At 47.1% G+C, this 16,904-nt stretch overlaps 1 protein-coding gene across 4 annotated transcripts in view; it reads right to left on the reverse strand.

Moving 5' to 3' along the window:
- The window catches only part of Tom1l2 (target of myb1 like 2 membrane trafficking protein), a 120,346-nt gene that overhangs the window by 6,464 nt on the left and 96,978 nt on the right, over nucleotides 1–16,904 (reverse strand). For 2 of the 4 annotated variants that reach the window (XM_020159566.2, XM_074046664.1), the window contains exons 8-14: nucleotides 15,800–15,933; nucleotides 13,096–13,144; nucleotides 12,516–12,639; nucleotides 10,358–10,475; nucleotides 9,289–9,364; nucleotides 6,562–6,624; nucleotides 566–625 (exon numbers count right to left, since the gene is read on the reverse strand). In XM_020159566.2, coding sequence (XP_020015155.1) covers nucleotides 566–625; nucleotides 6,562–6,624; nucleotides 9,289–9,364; nucleotides 10,358–10,475; nucleotides 12,516–12,639; nucleotides 13,096–13,144; nucleotides 15,800–15,933 — 624 coding nt within the window. The remainder of the gene's footprint in view (nucleotides 1–565; nucleotides 626–6,561; nucleotides 6,625–9,288; nucleotides 9,365–10,357; nucleotides 10,476–12,515; nucleotides 12,640–13,095; nucleotides 13,145–15,799; nucleotides 15,934–16,904) is intronic. The other 2 variants (XM_020159567.2, XM_020159568.2) reach the window with 2 other exon arrangements.

Consider the following 16,904-nt stretch of genomic DNA (forward strand, 5'->3'; position numbering starts at 1 on the left):
TACAGCACTTGCTTAGCATGCTCAATGCCATGAGTTCCATCCTAGCACTGAAAAAAAAATGTTAATAAAAAATAAAAATAAATAAAAAATGAAAGCCAAAACAGTAACAACAAAAAAGCCCAAGCCCCCAGACACACACACACACACACACACACACACACACACACACACACACACACACACACACATCCTTAAAATAGAAAAGAAACTGGGGAGGAGGTGTGTGCTGGCCTGCTAAAAGCTAGCCTCTCCAGCTCTGCTCCCATGGATGGTGTTATATCATGAGGGACCTGTCCACATCTGTACAAAACTGTGCAGGAGAGGGGCTGTGCACATAGCTGGCACCCATCCCTGACCTCCCAGAGTCTGTTGCATCATTCTGGCTAAGGCTAAGTGCTGGAGATGAAAGTGAGCTGTGATGAGCTGGTGGCTTCAGCAGTTGCGCCTACCCTGACTTCCCTCCTCTACCCACCATGATGGGGGCTCATGTCCTCCATGCCTGTCCTCAGAAGATCCTCTGCCTTGCCATACCCCACACACACAAAATAAAAAAGTCAAGTCTCACCAGGTCTGTCCTGAGCCACACCTCAATGTCGTCCATGACAGAGGGCTGCACAACGGGGATCTATGGAGGCAGCAAGCAGTAGGGCCAGGCAGCCCCATACAGCCAGGCAAGAGAAGACAGAACACCAGAACAAAATAAATCATCAACAGCAACCCCCAAATGAAACCAAAATGTACATAGTGCAAAAAAAACCACAACTGCATGGCACACATAGGCAGCACGGGGCAGCTACATATAAAACGGTAGGTGAGAAAAGCAATGAAGTGGCAAATGATAAGAAGCAGGGCTGACAGCAGGACTGTGGCAAGGAAGGCAGCAGTACATGTTCTTGAAATGGATAACTTTTTGACTATCTGTGTCTACCCTTGTATCAGAGGGTCTCTCTGCTGCAAAGCTTCTTCTACTCAGGAATGCGCTGGTTCTACAGCAGTCATGACAGCCAAGGAGAACCAACCTAGATGGTGACTCCTGGAGCCAAGATGAGCCCCCGTGCCATAGGAAAGGTCAGTGGCAGCCGACCCAGGAGCAGAGTGCAGAGCAGTGTCAGCCCTGGGAGACACCTGGGGCTCTGTTTGCTCAGCTGAATGGATTGCAAAATGCATCTATCTGGGTGGTGTGTTTGAATGGAAAAAGGAGCCAGAGGCATGTGCTCCACTGGTGTGGGTGTGGCGTGGTTGACAAAAAGCAGGCCCGCTTTACCAACAGAAACATGGCTAAGATGAGGACTTTAGTGACAAAAGGGACTGTAGGGCTTTAATCTTCTTTGAGTCTCTTTAGGGGAAAAAAAGTCATGCAGTAGCCCTGAATGCAACAGCTTCCTTTAATCTCATCTTTTCTTCCTAGCTTTCAACAGCAGTCTGTGCTTCAGTAGTCAAAGAAAAGAAGTTCATTGAAGATGGGGAGCAGTAGCCAGTGTGCCAGGGAGGTAGCAAGGCTCCCCCAAAAATCTCATGGATGTCTGAGAAATTGCCATGCCTGGGCCACCTGGACGTCAGTCCCCTAGGAAGATTCTGAAAACAATGTGTGACTAAAAACATTTAAGTTGCTGTAAAATATGACTATGATGAAATAAAAGTGGCCTTTAACCCCCAGAAGCCACATTGATGGGATGTTGGCTCTGAGCCTAGACAAATGAAGTGATGGCTCTTTATCAGGGTGACCTGCCTCCTTACCTACCCTGGGCCTGGGAGGTACCTTGTGGGGGACAGAGGGGTTCTTGCCCACTATTTCTAGAAAAAAATTGCCAGCCTCTATGTCTATAACTGGCTATACCCACAATGTCATGACCTAGGGTAAGAACAAAATTAAAACAAGCAGTAAGAGAACTGCCCCAGTGTAAACCAATAAACCAATTTTAAAAAATAACTCAGCCTTAACAAAGGAAAAGAACAAAGAATTGTGACCAGCCCCTTCAGGACAACTCTAGTCCTGGAAGTTGATACCTAATGCTGATAAGGGTGGGTGTCTGTGGTGCTGTGAGAGCTACTCACCCCCCTTCAGTGAGCTGGCAACCCTGGCTTGGCTCTGAAAGCATGCTCTGTGCTGTATCTTCAACAGGACATGGGTGGTCACATAGCATTTTCAGAATGATTCGAGCTACCCACTGACCAGATTAGGCAGTGTCTAAGCATTTTATCCCTTTAACTTACTGGGGACTTCAGATTGTTGAAATTGAAACATTTCAGGGAGTTCTTACCACCCTGACATGAATCCTAGGAACAAAGCATGTGAAGGCACATTTGGGGTGAGGGCATGGATATTCTGTGGTGTGCCAACAGTGCTTAAGGCAGGCACCCACCTTCCCCGACAAAGAGCAGCATGACACAGCAGGTACAAGCTGCTATCTGGCACTTGCTGGCAGGCCTTCTGCCTTGACACATTCCTGGAACAGGAGATGCCATTTTCATGATCATGCTGCCTATAAATCACAACGCCTGGCTCAGAGAGGACGTGTGCCATGCCGAGTCTCATCACTGAGGCTCAGAAAGTCAGTCGTTTCTCCAAAGAGAAAGTCAACCCATGGTAGTTGTACATAAGCCCTTCCTTTTCTCAGACCACCCAGGAGAAACTAAGACTCTGTAATGAGCTTTTTCTTTCCTTTTTTTCTCTTTTTTGCAGTGCTAGGGACGGAAACCCAGGGTCTTACACATGCGAGGCAAGCACTCTACCACAGAGGTTTTTTTGTTTGTTTGTTTGTTTGTTTGTTTTATGTGTTTGCAGAGCTTGAAAAGAGCTTTTAAGGGAGGCCATTGTGGTGGTGCACAACTATAATCCTGCACTCAGGAGGCTGAGGCAGGAGGATCATAAGTTCAAAGCTAGCATGGGCTACATAGTGAGACCCTGTTTCATAAACAAAACAAGAGCCTAAAGCCTTCAGTTATTGCTAAAAAAAAAAAAAGAAAAATAGAGAGCTGGGTTGTAGCTCAATGGCAAACATAGGTTTCTTCTTTGAGTATTAATCTTGACAGCCAGCAAGCTCAGAAAATAAACATTGACATTTACAGAACTCCTCAACACCCCCCCCCCCAAAAAAAAAGTCCCACAGGCTGGATTCCGGGCACAATGTTGCTATCTTCCCTCGATGTGCTGGAGTGGATTGTGCTCATGTTTGTGGAACAGCACCCTCCAGACAAGTCCTGGGAGCCAAACTGAGCTGGGAGAGTACAGACGAGGGTAGGGCTGGGTTCCATGTGGGCCACAACCTTCACTGGTGTAGGCCTAGGGCAAGTTGCTTCTTTTGGACCCATTTCCTCACTGGGTAGCTCCAACCTCTTCTGTCATAAGAAGCCTTAGATATGTGGCTAGAAAGGCAGAAGCAAAGTCTGGCCTCAGTTTCCTCATCTGTGAATAGGGTGATTGTGAGATCATATTTAGCTTTCAACACTCACAAGTCAGGATTTCTTACTTTCCTAGGTGGTATTTTTGTTTCCTAATGCTGACACCCAGGGAGGTCAGATATTGGAACTCACTCTTTAAGGAAGGTACCAGGCCTCAGGGTATGAACAGCTGAGGAGCCAGGGTGCTGGTTATCAGCTGAGCTTATCTAATGTAAGGCAGGGTTGACTTTCTTGTGGGATGCAAAACCTTATCAATATAAACCTCCTGCTCTGGTGAATAAGTGCTGGAGTATTCCAATAGGGTCAAGTCCATTCTAATCATGCAGGTGCTGTCAGTGCCAGACTAAACATGTATGCTGTGATGAAAACAGGAACCACAGAGGCTAAGAGGGAAGGAGAAAAAGCTCCCCTCTTTAGGTTGATGGAGGGGAGGGAGGGGAACTAGTAAGGGAAGAGAGCTTAGGGAGTTGAGTCTTAGGGAACTGTGTGTCTTTTCCCTGTGGCTTTGGGAAAGTCACCAGGACCTTGAGAGGTGTCAGCATCAATCTGTCAAACCAGGGGCTAGACCAGAAGATCCTTAAGAAGAATGTTGGTTCTGATATGCTACAGTTTCAGCATTGTCTCGGGCACTGATCCAAACTGCAGGCTGGCCCAAAGGTTCCAAAGAAGAGTGGAACCTTCTTTGGACAAGGGAGCATTGGACAAGGGAGACAGGCAAAGAAGAGATATGAAGAAAGAACAGAAAGGAAAACATAGCTCAAGTGGTATGGCATTTGCCTAGTATGCACAAGGCCCTGAGTTTATTCCACAAAAGAAAAAAAAAAAAAAAAAGGAAGAGAAAGGATGCTACCCCAAAACACCCTCCCATAGAGACCTAGGCCTAAACCTGACTTTTGTGAAGAACGCAGCTGGGCTGGCAGGATGAGAGTCCTGGTAATACCAGTCTGCCCATATTCAGAGTCCAAAGAGAAGGAGGCAGTTCAGATGCTGTGGCAGGGAGGCAATGGGTAGCTGTCCTGCTGTTGGCTCTTACCTGGAGGGCAGGCAGGATCACTCTGCCTTCAGGAACAGAGAAGGAGAGAGGAACTGCCACCGGCTCAGCACAGCCAGTGCTCTTTGCAGCCTTGGCATGCTGTGTCCGAAGGTCTCCCAGGGTTACTGAGTGAGAGGGGCCTGGACATCCCCAACTTTAAGCTAGGCTTTGGCAGCAGTGGATTCTTTTCACTAATCTACTTTTCTTGCTTTGATTTATATTTGGTTAAACCAGGGCATCTTCCTGGGTACAGCCTACAAATGGGAGCTATACCCCAGTTGATCACAAGCCAGGAAGAAGCACAGAAACCCCAGGGGTCAGAGAGGCAGGGAAGGGAGAGTCACTAGCTCAGTATTGGCTCATGCTGATCTTTTTTCTCTTCAACTGGCAGTGGACCTGGTATGGGGAGCTAACTTTTGTACTGGATGTCTTCACACTTGAAGTCCCACGAGAGGAAGGCCCCAGTGAGGTGCTCCTCCACAGCTTCATGCAAAGAGACCCACCCATCTGATTTTCAATGCAACAAGAGCAAGTCTGCAGCTCAGGCGTGCTATTTACGGAGTAGCTGTGAAACTCTCCCTATGACACTTCAACCAACCTAACAAGAGAAACAGTCTACAAGCCTCTGGTCTCACTCAATAGTACAAAAAGTTTCCATGAAAAGAATTTGTACTCAGGAGGTTTGGAAAAACTCAGGGTTTCTACACTATGTGAAGTAAGGCAAAGCAATTAATATACATTATTTTAAAGAAAAAAAAATCTGCAGGCAGGAAAGTGAGACACCAGATTAGCTGTTAGTTGGGTTTGGTTCTGGGAAATTGGAGATTGGAACTCTACATGGAGACAGATCAGTGGGGAGGCAGCCTGTGTGGGCAGAGGCAGATACCACTATGAGCTGCCAAGGCCATACCCAGGGCAGTTTGGGAGGGCAGTATCCCTTTTTGCAGGACTAATAGGCACAAGAGCACGTGGGCTGAATCCTCCCAATTTGGACAATGAAGCAGACATGATTTCCAGGAACCTGCTCTAAAGCCCGAGCTCAGCCTGTCCCTGAAGAAGCAAATCAGGGACCTGGCCAGTCCACCCTTCCAGGAATGCAGGAAGAACTGCCTTCTCACTCAGGGCAGGAGTGTGTTGCTGCTGTGACCAGGCTGGCCTGAGCACCACTATGCACAGGCCATCAGTCCTTGCTCAATCAGGCAGCTCCTGTGCTGCCTATAGCCTGAGACCTGCTGGCCCTGCCTGCATATCACCTGTCTCTAGCCCTACCCACCTGGAGAGCAGAGGTTCACATGTCTACTGCTGTCACCAGTTTTCCTCCTCTGCATCTTTGCCTGTTCTGATCCTACCACATGTACTCAGAATTTTGGCTCTGTTGGAGGTAAAGTGGTCACCCTGAGGCAAACAACTTGGGATGAGGCCACCTTCTCTCTATGTACCAGACCTAGCGCCACCTGAACAGATGAGACAGGACAGACCCTCCCAGGACTCTATGTCACAAAAGCACCAATACTTAAGAACTGACCATGCTTATGGTATTAGGCTTCCCAGTGTTGTCTTCTTTTTATTCTGTTCCTACGGTGTGTGTATGTCTTTCTGTAAATGATCTCAAATCCTTTGGGGAGACTTAGTGGATGTAAATAACTATATTATAAAAATCCACCAAGCCTAGGACTGCCAAATTTCCAGGCACGGGGCCATCTCCAACTGGCCAGATACTGAGTCTGCTTCCTTGTGATTATCCCCTCTCCCCTCCCACCCCCCTACCCCCCCGCCAGCACAACCCACAGTGACTTGTGCTTATCCCGGAAAAAGGAATACTGCCAGAGCTCCAGAGACAGTCAGAGGATGGAAAGGCCCTCCCCTCACTCCTGCTAATATCATAGACCCTGAAGGCCCAGAGGCACAGGCCTCAGCAAACCAGAGACATTTCTGGGGCTGGAAGTCTGAGGCCTAAAGAGATTATACACAGACAGGAGAAATCTGGCACCCCTGTCAGAAGGAGCAAGTATGGCCATATGCTGTCTGATCACAAGGACCTGGCAGATGGCAAGAGGAAGGCACTGACTCTTACACAGGTGAGGGGCTGGGGTAGGCAGCGGGCTTGCTCAGCTGTGGCTCCTCACCATTCCTTGGGTCATGAGCCAGCTGTCTATGGGCTCCAGGTCAGAGTCCCCACCTTTCCCTCTCTGCTGGGCCAAGGACAGGAAAGTCCCAGAAAGAAAAGTCACAGCAAGACCCATGACAAAGAGGTCATAGCACATATTGTGGAAACAGAAAAGTCAGTATTCAGACTTGATCATTTATCATGTTAAGGAAATGTGACCCAATTTCCCCAGCCTCCGCTTTGTCATGTCCCCCTTACCTGCTTGAAAAGAGAAGGAAAGTTTAGTAACCATGAATCCCACCACGATAACAAATACTCATTCTGACTACTCCTGAAAACCTGGAAAGTCTCTATGTGGTCACAGGAGGTTACACCAGGAATGTCAGAGTAGACAAAGGGTCAACTTTCAAAGAATACAAGTCTATAAAATCATTTCTACTTTTTTCTAACTTATTTCTCCATTTTTTTCTCCTTTCTAGTTTCTTCTTTCTTTTTTTCCTAGATTTTTAACTTGAATGATGAATTCAGGAATATTCTTTATTTATTTTTTTTTTTGACAGTACTGGTGTTTGAACTCAGGGTCTTACACTTGCTAGGCAGGTGCTCTACCATTTGAGACACACTGCCAGCATTTTTTGCTCTAGGTGTTTTTCAAATAGGGTCTCACTTTTAAGCCCAGGCCAGCCTGAGCTGTGATCCTCCTATTTACACTTCCTGTGTAGCTGGGATGACAGGCACACACCATCATGTTCAGCCATTGGCTGAGATGGGATCGTGTAAACTTTTTGCCCATGCTGGCCTTGAACCATGATCCTTCCTATCTTTGCCTCCTTACTCAGGAGTTAGGATTATAGGCATGAGCCACCATGCTAGGCTTCTCTTTCTTCTACTGGGCTTCTCTCCCTCCCTCCCTCCCTTCTCTTCCTTCCTTCCTTCCTTCCTTCCCTCCCTCCATTTATTTATTTGGTGCTGGGGATAGAACCCAGGGCCTTGTATATGCTAGGCAAGTACTTTACCACTGAGCTACATCCACAGCCCAGCTTTTTTTAAAATGATAAAAATATTTAAAATTTACATTACAGCTGACGTGTAAGATCATACTTGTGGAGAAATAATTATACAACATGCTCTCCTCCTTTATTGTGTTTTCATTTTCTCCCTTGGCCCAGTGTCATTTCCAGGTCAGCATTGATTGGGAAGGGTCAAGGCAGCTTGCAGAATGTGAGTGTACACACACAGCTAACACATGCCCTGACACCCTGTCTCACCGAGGCTGTGCCTAACCCCAATAAGCAGAAACAGGAAACACAATTTGCCTACCACCACAGGGAAAACATGACAGAATCATCAAGACCTTTGAAAAACAGGTAGCCATGTACCCACAGGGTAAAGGGAAAGAACTCATCCACATCTCCTAGACTTGGACCCAGACCTGGGCACTGATAATGGCAGGAGTTGGGCAGGACACATGTTAGCATGATGGGGCAGGCTCTGGAACCAGAATGGAGAGCAAACAGCTTGGCTGGGGGATAAGGCTGCTCCAGACCAGGGTCAACCAGGACGAGGGGATGTCCTCACTAGGCAGTACACTAGTAGGGTCCCCAGCCCAGCTTTCTAGGGAGGGTTAGGTGTGAGGGCAGTTTAAGGAATGGGGGAAAGAACCAAAACTTGCACTGATGCCGATAGCCCCTGCTGTGGAAGGACCTAGGGTCCTGAGAAACCAAGGCAGCAGGCTGGCTCTTCTGCGACCCCTGGCGACCAGTGCACAGGGACACACTGCAGATAAGAGTGGGCTGGGCCAGCTCAGGAGAGTCCCTTCACCCAAAGGTGAGTTTTTCTGAGATGCCAGGCAGTACAGCGATATGCCAGGCAGCAGCCAAGCTGCTTGCCTGGGCCCATTTGGACAGGAGCTGCAAGAGTCTAGGAACTGATATTCAGGAAGCAAAAAGCCATTTACAAACTTCCCTGTCCAGTGGATGGATGGGCACTGCCCCTTTCAGCTCAGCCTAGGGAACTGTGGTGAGAGTTCTAGCTGTGGTGGGAAGCAAATATGCCTTTGTTTGCCCATACTTCCTAGTCAGGCTCTCAGAGAAAAATCTCCTGAGAAGCATTAGACACAAATCCTTTCCCTTCTGTGATCTGAAATCTTATAGAAACCACATTGTTCTTTGGGGCTTACATAAATGCCATCCTCCACTTCAAAGTGTCTCTCCCCTTAACTTTGCTCCTCCCAAGCCTAGAGCTTCCCAGGATACCCTCTTAGCCACCCCCAGCCTCCCCATCTTCCTAAACAAGTCCTGACTTTCAACTGCTTTCCACTGGAGTTGAAATTTCTTGGCTAGGCCAACTACTGATTGTCAGAGAGTGGCTCAGGTCAGCCACTTGTGAGGGCCATACCCATCCCCAGGGTACTATAACATGGGGGGAGAGCCCCTATTTGGCCATAGGAGACCTGTGTTCCAAAAGCTTTGGTCACCATGATAGGAAGACCAGAAGCCATGGAGCTGGCTCTCTAGATGTCCTTGGCCTGTCTCCTGCCTTTAGGGGCTGGTTTCCTGAGTATTACAGGAATATTACCTCACATGGTAGGTGAGACTCAATGAGACACTACCTGCTCTGGGGCTCTCCTCCAGCATGCTCCCACCATCTACATAAGCCATCTGCTACTAATTATCCAGCCACCTTTACCAAACTGCCTGCCTTTCCCTCCAGAAGACTCTGGGCAGAAGACCAGGTGAAGACCTACCACTTCCGAGCTCTGTTTCCGACTGTCTAGAGCAGAAGCAAGTCCTCCAACAGCCTGGGGATCCTCATAGGTGACCCTGGAGACAAGCAGCACAGCAGAATTATTTTTCCACCAGTGGTCGCAGTGACCTATCATTACTTTCTATCCCATGGCAAATTCTCTGGTGTGACATTGATTTGGGCACAGGCTAAGGGCTCATGCTGTCTGTCTCCCTACAGCTAAAGCAAGGAGAGTGGGTTTTAGCACAGCTCACCATAAAGTCCTCTGGGACCTAGGATATTGTGAAAGTCCCTTTCTTGAGTAACAATACTGGGATCTCTCTGAAGTTCAATGTCAGGCTATCAAAAGTGCCCTGAAACTCCTCAGAGGGAGGGGCTACATGAAGGCAAAGTGATATTAAATTTTGATTTTATAAGCAGCCTTTAGGCTAAACAGAAAGTTCCAAGCATATTCTATGCCTCCCTAAGATGTGGGAGAAGGGTTCTATTTTGGAATCAACACCCCCAGTTCCATATGGCTCCACCTTGCCCGAGTCACTACTGGAGAAGTCTCTATCTGGACATTATTTTTGGCAGTTGAATCTTTTTGTTTGTTTGTTTGAGATAGGGTCTCACTATGTAGCCCAGATCAGCCTCCATCTCATGATCTTCCTGTTTCAGCCTCTGAGTGCTGGGATTGTGGCCATGCACCATGATGCCTGGCAGGTAGTTGAACATTACTACAAGAAACCTGTCTGGGTCTCCATCTGGCTGTACCCTTCCACATCTGAACTCTTGCAGATGAGGGACTGAGGCCATGTCTATAGCCACAGCATGGGAAGGAAAGAAGAGTAGTCTCTTGTGAATAAGAGAATGATACAAAGTCAACCCTAATAGCAGAGTAGAGTAATGGAGGTGAGCCTAGCATTCATTCAACATCACAGCAAATGCCAGCTCCTCACAGTCATATTCTAAAGTTCCTGTCAGTCTTAGATCTGATAAATAAGAGGCTTCTTTGTGTTGGTCTAGGTCCACTCCCCTTCACCCCCAGCCATATATTTCCAGAGCCACTGGAAGGGGCCCCCACATACGTCTTGCGCTGCTCAGCCAAGGAGTTTCCTCTGGTCTGGGCAAACATGTCAAAGCCGTCACGAGGATTACACTGCTGGAGTGAACTAAGGGTGCCACTGACGCTCTCTGTCCCCAAGTCTGTGACAAGAAAACAAGAGGCAATGAGAACAAAACATGAATTGTGAACCTGATGAGGGGCCTCAAAGCCAGGATGCCAGTCACGTTAAGGATCTATGGAGGGACAAGGCTGTCCTTAGCAGCACATGCAGGAGGAGCTAGGGCAGGTCCAGTTGGGAGACAGGACAGCCACTGCTCCCTAGAATGCTCAAGGAGGGGAACAGGTATCACAAAGGGAACGGAGACTAGAGTGAGAAGAGAGACTGTTGGCTACAGGGCCAACACACCTGTAGCTTTACCACCATGCCCTGAGCACTCCACATTCACTCAATCATGGTGCCTAAAGACCTGGGCCATTTATTTATTTGGCAGATACTTTTAGGCACCCACCATGTTCAGAGCCAGATCTCAAGTGGACCAGGTGGACTCTGACATGGTTCTTGGTCTCAGAAGCTCACTGAGTAATTGTAGAAGAACTTTCCAGATGGGAGCTAGACAAACGCCTGCAGTGCTTGCCTTGAGATGTTGGGAGAGACTTGAAGTCCACATAAAGGTGAGTCATTCAAGATGAGTGGGACTATAACTGCAAGGAGAAGGGGAAGAAGACAGGGACAAAGGCACAGGGTCTAGAAGGCCAGGCTATGTGAAGTACCAGCCCTCACACAGAAATGAGAGGAGGAGGAGGCTAGAAAGGCATGTGGGCTATGGCTGATGAAGCCTCAAATGCCAAGTGAAAAAACAGACATTTTTAAGAGGAGAGGTAGCAGAATTTTTTTTTTATGGTACTAGAAAGCAGAATTTTTGAATTTTAGGTATTAAATCTGGTGGCCATAAACTAGATGGATTAAAGGCACAGAAATCTGTTTTGATAGGAAAAGACTGCTATAGAGACAGGAAATGGTGAAATACTAGAATTAGAGCAACTGACAGGCCACTAAATAAACGGTTAATTCAAATGAAATGAAATGAAGGGGGAAAGAGAAATATTAAGGAAAAAGGAAACAGAAAAGCAAGATAGAAGAAAGAATTTTGAGGGCCATGCTTGTTATGTCAATATTATAATTTTATTTGTTATAAGTTGGTATGTATCATCTAATATAAATGAAGCATCCAGAGACATATACACACTTTCACTGTAGGAAAGTGAGATGTTTCTCCTAAGTTTCAGAGACTTTAGGTTGATGGTATAGTTTTAGGAAAGCAATGATGTCAGTGCCACTACTTCCTGTTTCCCAGTCCACTGTAGACATCACCAATCAATCACAGAATCATTTTAGGCCCTGATGTGGCTTCGGCATCCTTCTCAAACCTATGTTCTAAGCAGCCAGTGAGGTGAAACCTATTTGCCATCCTTAGCCTAGTTAATAGTGAAAAACCATAGGGAATATTCCATATAAAACAAGGAAGGCTGCCTTTTTTAAAAAAGCAAACAATTGCCAGGTGCTGGTGGCTCACGTTTATAATCCTTGCTACTCAGGAGGCAGAGATCAGAAGGATTGGTTCAAAGCCAGCGCTGGGCATAGTTTGCGAGACCCTATCTCGAAAAAAACTCATCAACAAAAACAGTGGCTCGAGCAGTAAGAGTACCTGCATAGCAAGCATGAAGCCCTGAGTTCAAAATGCAGTGCTGCCAAAAAAAAAAAAAAGCAAACTGCCAGGTTCACACCTGTAATTCTAGCTGCTTTGGAGGTGAGATCAGGAGGATTGTAGTTTGAGGCCACACCAGGCAAATAGTTTGTGAGTCCCCATCTCCTAAACAATCAGAGCAAAATGGACTGGAAGTATGGCTCAGGCAGTAGAGTGCCTGAGTTCAAACCCCAATCCCACCAAAAAAAAAAGGCAACTTCCAAATCCTGGGAACTTCCCCATCCCTGCTTTTCAACACAGGTTTAAACTTCAAATTTAGGGAAAGTAATTCCGAATTGAAGGTAGTAAAATTGGCTAGGACTCAGGAACACATCTTCACATGGATTCCACAAAAAGCTCTCTTCTGGTCTTCCAATAGAGAAATGTGGCCAGGGAGGGAGGCCCTTTCCTCTACTGTGAGACACTTACACTTACCCAAGCCTGCAAGCTGGGATGAAAGGGAAGAAGGGGTTGCTGTGCTCCCCACCATGGGGCTCACCACAGCAGGAGAGCCAGGGCCCAGGTCTATTAAGTTGTCTTCAGTCACTTCATTCAGTACCTGTCAGGACATAAGATTGGGGGTGAGATCCCAGCCCTTGGGTAAGGCTCTGAGGTTTAAGTTAGCAGGGAACTGTGCAGGGCTCCATGCTCCAGGAAAGGTATCAATGCCTAGCACAGACACAAGGTGGATCCTCTCCCCTACCTTCAGGGTATACAATGGTCCCAGGCTGTCAGTGAGCCCTATGCCCTGGCCTCCTCTCCCTCCCCACTTACAGCAGTTGCACTGAGTCACCAGGATGGTGAGTGTCCTGGGAGCTGTGGATAGGCTTCCTTCCATCCTTCCATCCTCCCATCAGGATGCCTGCCAGCAGTCTTCCTTTAAATAGAGCTTGCTCTGCAGTTACCCATGCATTTTAGCCCCAATTAGAAAACTAGAAGTGGGGCCCAAGTGGGGCAGGTCTCTAATGGGGGGGGGTAGGTTTCAGGAGATGAGGGAGTTCCAAAGGACACTTACTCCATTGCTGGCATTCTGAACTGATCGGCCTGACCTGTACCGCTCGAACCTGACAGGGAAGGGAAAGCAGAAATAAGGAGTGAGTGAGGCTGTACCCACCATGCTCATTATCCTGTGAAGAGCAATGAGGACCAGTAGAGGCCAAGGCTCCTGGGAAGGGCACTAGCCAGTCCTATTTGGGGAGTAGAATGAACTCAACATAAAACTGTGCCATATCTTCCTCTGTGTGGGATCTGCCCTAAGGATGTTCAGTCTCCATGGGCATACTGAGTAGGAATCAGTGGCAGGGTGTTGACTGGCACATGGAGGAGGTCAAAAGAAGCATCTCCAGCTGTCCCTGGCCCCAGAGCTCCTCTGACCCCTGAAGTGGGCCAACCACTTTGCCTCAGGCATCCCAACGTCTGTATATAAGGCCAGGCAATAACTGCATACCTCTCCCTACTTTGCAGAGCTATAACAGACAGAAGAATGGCACAGGGCCCTGGCCATGATTGTTAGAAAGGCTCTCCAGGAACTGAGGAAGTTTGGGTGGACATCTTTTCACACACACATACCAGGAAGGCAGGGCAAGTCTCTCCACACACTTAGAGAATAGATGTCTGCATTTGAGGCTTGGCTGTGGGCAGTGCAGAAAGCATTCTCTCTGCCACCAAGTCATCCTCACAGCAGGTGGGGGATGAAGAAACAGTTGTGAGGTGTGCATGGGGATAATAGATCCTGTTCTGCATGGGGATAACAGATCCTGTTCTGCATAGTATATAAAAGCTCAAAATGCCATGGACAAAGAGACTTTATCTAGCAAGAACCTGAGAAGCCAGGCTTTAGACAAGTGCATTGGTCTACAATGCTGCCCATTTGCCAGCATCAGTGCCTGGGGACAAGGGATCCCCAGAAGGGACAATCTGATAAGGCAGTATATGTCCACTGTGGTTTTAAGAAAACTGTGTGGCCAGGTGAGATGATGCATGTGGTGGCAAACCAATCCCAGCACTTGGTTCATCTTTTTTGTTGTTGTTGTTTTTAGCAGTATGTGGGTTTCAACTCAGGGCCTCCTGTTTGAGAGGCAGGTGCTTAACCACTTGAGCTATACCTCCAGTCAATCCCAGAACTTGGAAGGCAGAGGCAGGAGGATTGCCACTGGACTACACAGTGATACCCTGTTCCCAGCAAAACAAAACAAAGCAAAGCAAAACAAAACATCATCTCATCAAAAAAAAAAAAAATTAAAAAGAAAGATGTGTAATTTTATACAGTGGTCTATAAGGAGAATGGAATATTAATATATCTGAGAAGTTCTTAATCTTAGGGTGCCTTTCCCACAAGTCTGAGGAACCTTTAATCTTACCAAAAGCACTCTAACCAGGATGGCACTTCAGAGCTGCTGACCTCAGTGGTGCCTGTGAATTCTTTGGAACTCTGGGACTAGAGGATTTATGGATAACAACACCCACATTAGCTCCTGTTATCCTAGTTCATCAAGGGCTCAAATGGTTCTAACAGGTCTCAACCCAGCCTTAGCTAGTGTGGGGAAACTAAAACCTCATAACAAGACAAGAAGGCTGTGGGCAGGGAGCTGGGCACTCAGATCTGCTCCTGTCCTCCAACTGGGGGCTGCTGGTGGCCCTATACTTTTATTGCAAAGGTATCTTCATCTTTCAGATGGCACAGGGCCACCCATCCCTAGTGCCACAGTTAGAAACTGAGACAATTCTGGGTGTGACAACCACGACATTACCCTCTGAGCCCCCAAAGGATAATGCAAGTACAGTATACATCCCCCAACCCTAAATGATTCCAGATCCTTGTTCTCCTGACAAATCAGTGAAGTAAGCTGTGGGTCAGCTGGTGGGTAGAGGGGCCAAGACTGAAACTCTCCAGGGACTCAGGTTGCTGTCAGGCCCTCTTGGGCTTCAGCTTTAATGGAAGAAGGTTCGTCTGGTCAAGGTCTTTTCTTGTCCTGACCCAGGGCTATCAGAAGAGCCCAAGGTGCACCCATCAGGGGGCAGGGATAGGAAGTGCATTTGCTATTGTACCGCCTACTTAAAACTAGGTTCAAATGACACATTTCAGACTTTGTCCCTAGGAAGGCTTTGGAAAAAGAATTTGCAGGTTTGTTACCTCAAGCCCCAAGTGATGTGGTTATGGAAAGAATGTAAAGGAATGTGTGTTTTGCCTGAGTAGCAGCAGCAGCACTTCAACACTCCCACCCTGCCTGCTTCTTCTGAACACTCCAGACACACTGACATTTACAAAGGGGAAGCTCTTCTTTTTTTTTTTTTTTCAAGATGGAAAAGAGGAAATCCTTTTTCTTAGTAGAGTTTTTTCCCCCTTTAATCCTTTTCAAATTCAAAGGATCATCAAAGGAGCAGGTGCAGAAGCTCCAGGTCCAGACCCTCCCCCACCCAGTCCTTGCCCTCCCTGGGGCTGGAGTGGTGGGAGAAAGGCAGAACAGCCTGAGGCTTACAAAGGGCAGAGCTGAATTCTTCACATCAACTACCTGCTGCCTGTTCCCAGGAGAACAAGAAGTATTTTCTCTGTCATCTGGGAACAAATTAGCATCTCTGATGAGAATTTTCCAACTCTAATCTCTCTCTCTCTTTCTTTCTTTCTCTCTCTCTCTCTCTTTCCCCCTTTGTTTATCAAATCCTTCTGTTATGGCAACATTCTTTTCAAGGGAACAAACAAAAAGGACTCTGGCCCCCACCTCTCATAGCGGAGGAAGACATTGTTGAGGTCATCATTGACATGTAGTAACTCCTCAGTGACCTCCTCGTTGGATACGCGGGAGATGAGCTCCACGATGCGATGCTGCATGGCCCGGCAGGTCCTGTTCAGCTCCTAGGGAACACACGCACCTCTGCATAGCCTGCTGGGAATGCTTTTTGTCACATTCTATTGCCTTTGAAAAGATTTGTACTGATTCTTTAAAGTCACGGAAGGAGTACATGCTTGTTCATAAAACTAGACGTGTGCAGAATGCAAAGTAACAGCTCCTGCTTTGCGGCCTTGCCACCTCCCTTCCTGCCTCAGAGGAAACAAGTACTTTTTCAGTAAAGGGACAAATATCCACATGTACATAAACTGTTATTTATATGCATTTGTATAAATCATTTTTAATATATTAAAAGTGTAATTCTTTGGGCTTGCTTTTTCAACAAAATCTTTCAGGCCCCTTTCTCCATCACTTTGTACAGACTTTCCTTTGTGTGTGTATCACAATGTAGCTTACCATTCTACTATTGTCTGCTATGTGGCTTGGGGTATTTTTTTTTTTTTTTTTTGGCTAACCCAAATAATGCAGGAATGAACACTTGTACACATACATGCTTCCATACTTGGGCAAGCACTTCCATAGCATGAGTTCACCAGATGTGCAATTTCTGTATGAAAACATTATGTGTGGCATTTAGAATATTGATTGGTAATAATAAAAGGCCCTTCAAAAACATGGGATCAGGTACTTATATTTCTGGAAATAGCATGAGTAGATTTTATGACCTCAGTAGATACCTTGTGACGGAATATCTGTCACCTTGCTGAGGTCTCAGAAGCTCTGCAAGCTCCCTGAGAGCTTCCTACTGGCTAAGGATGACACTGCAACTCCCAGTCACCATAGAAGAACTCTTAACCCTTGGAAGCAATGTCCCCTGAAGACAGAGCCTTATACCTCAAAGGTTCCTCAGAGACTCCTTGATACTGGGCTTGCCACCTTGCCGGGCCTATCTATCAGTCTATTACAACACTGCTCTTTGTCCTGGTTCTACTCTCTGCACAGCCAGAATGGTGCTGTCAGACTCTGTCACTGCAGA

This window comes from Castor canadensis, chromosome 11, assembly GCF_047511655.1.
Source record: "Castor canadensis chromosome 11, mCasCan1.hap1v2, whole genome shotgun sequence".
NCBI lineage: Eukaryota > Metazoa > Chordata > Mammalia > Rodentia > Castoridae > Castor > Castor canadensis.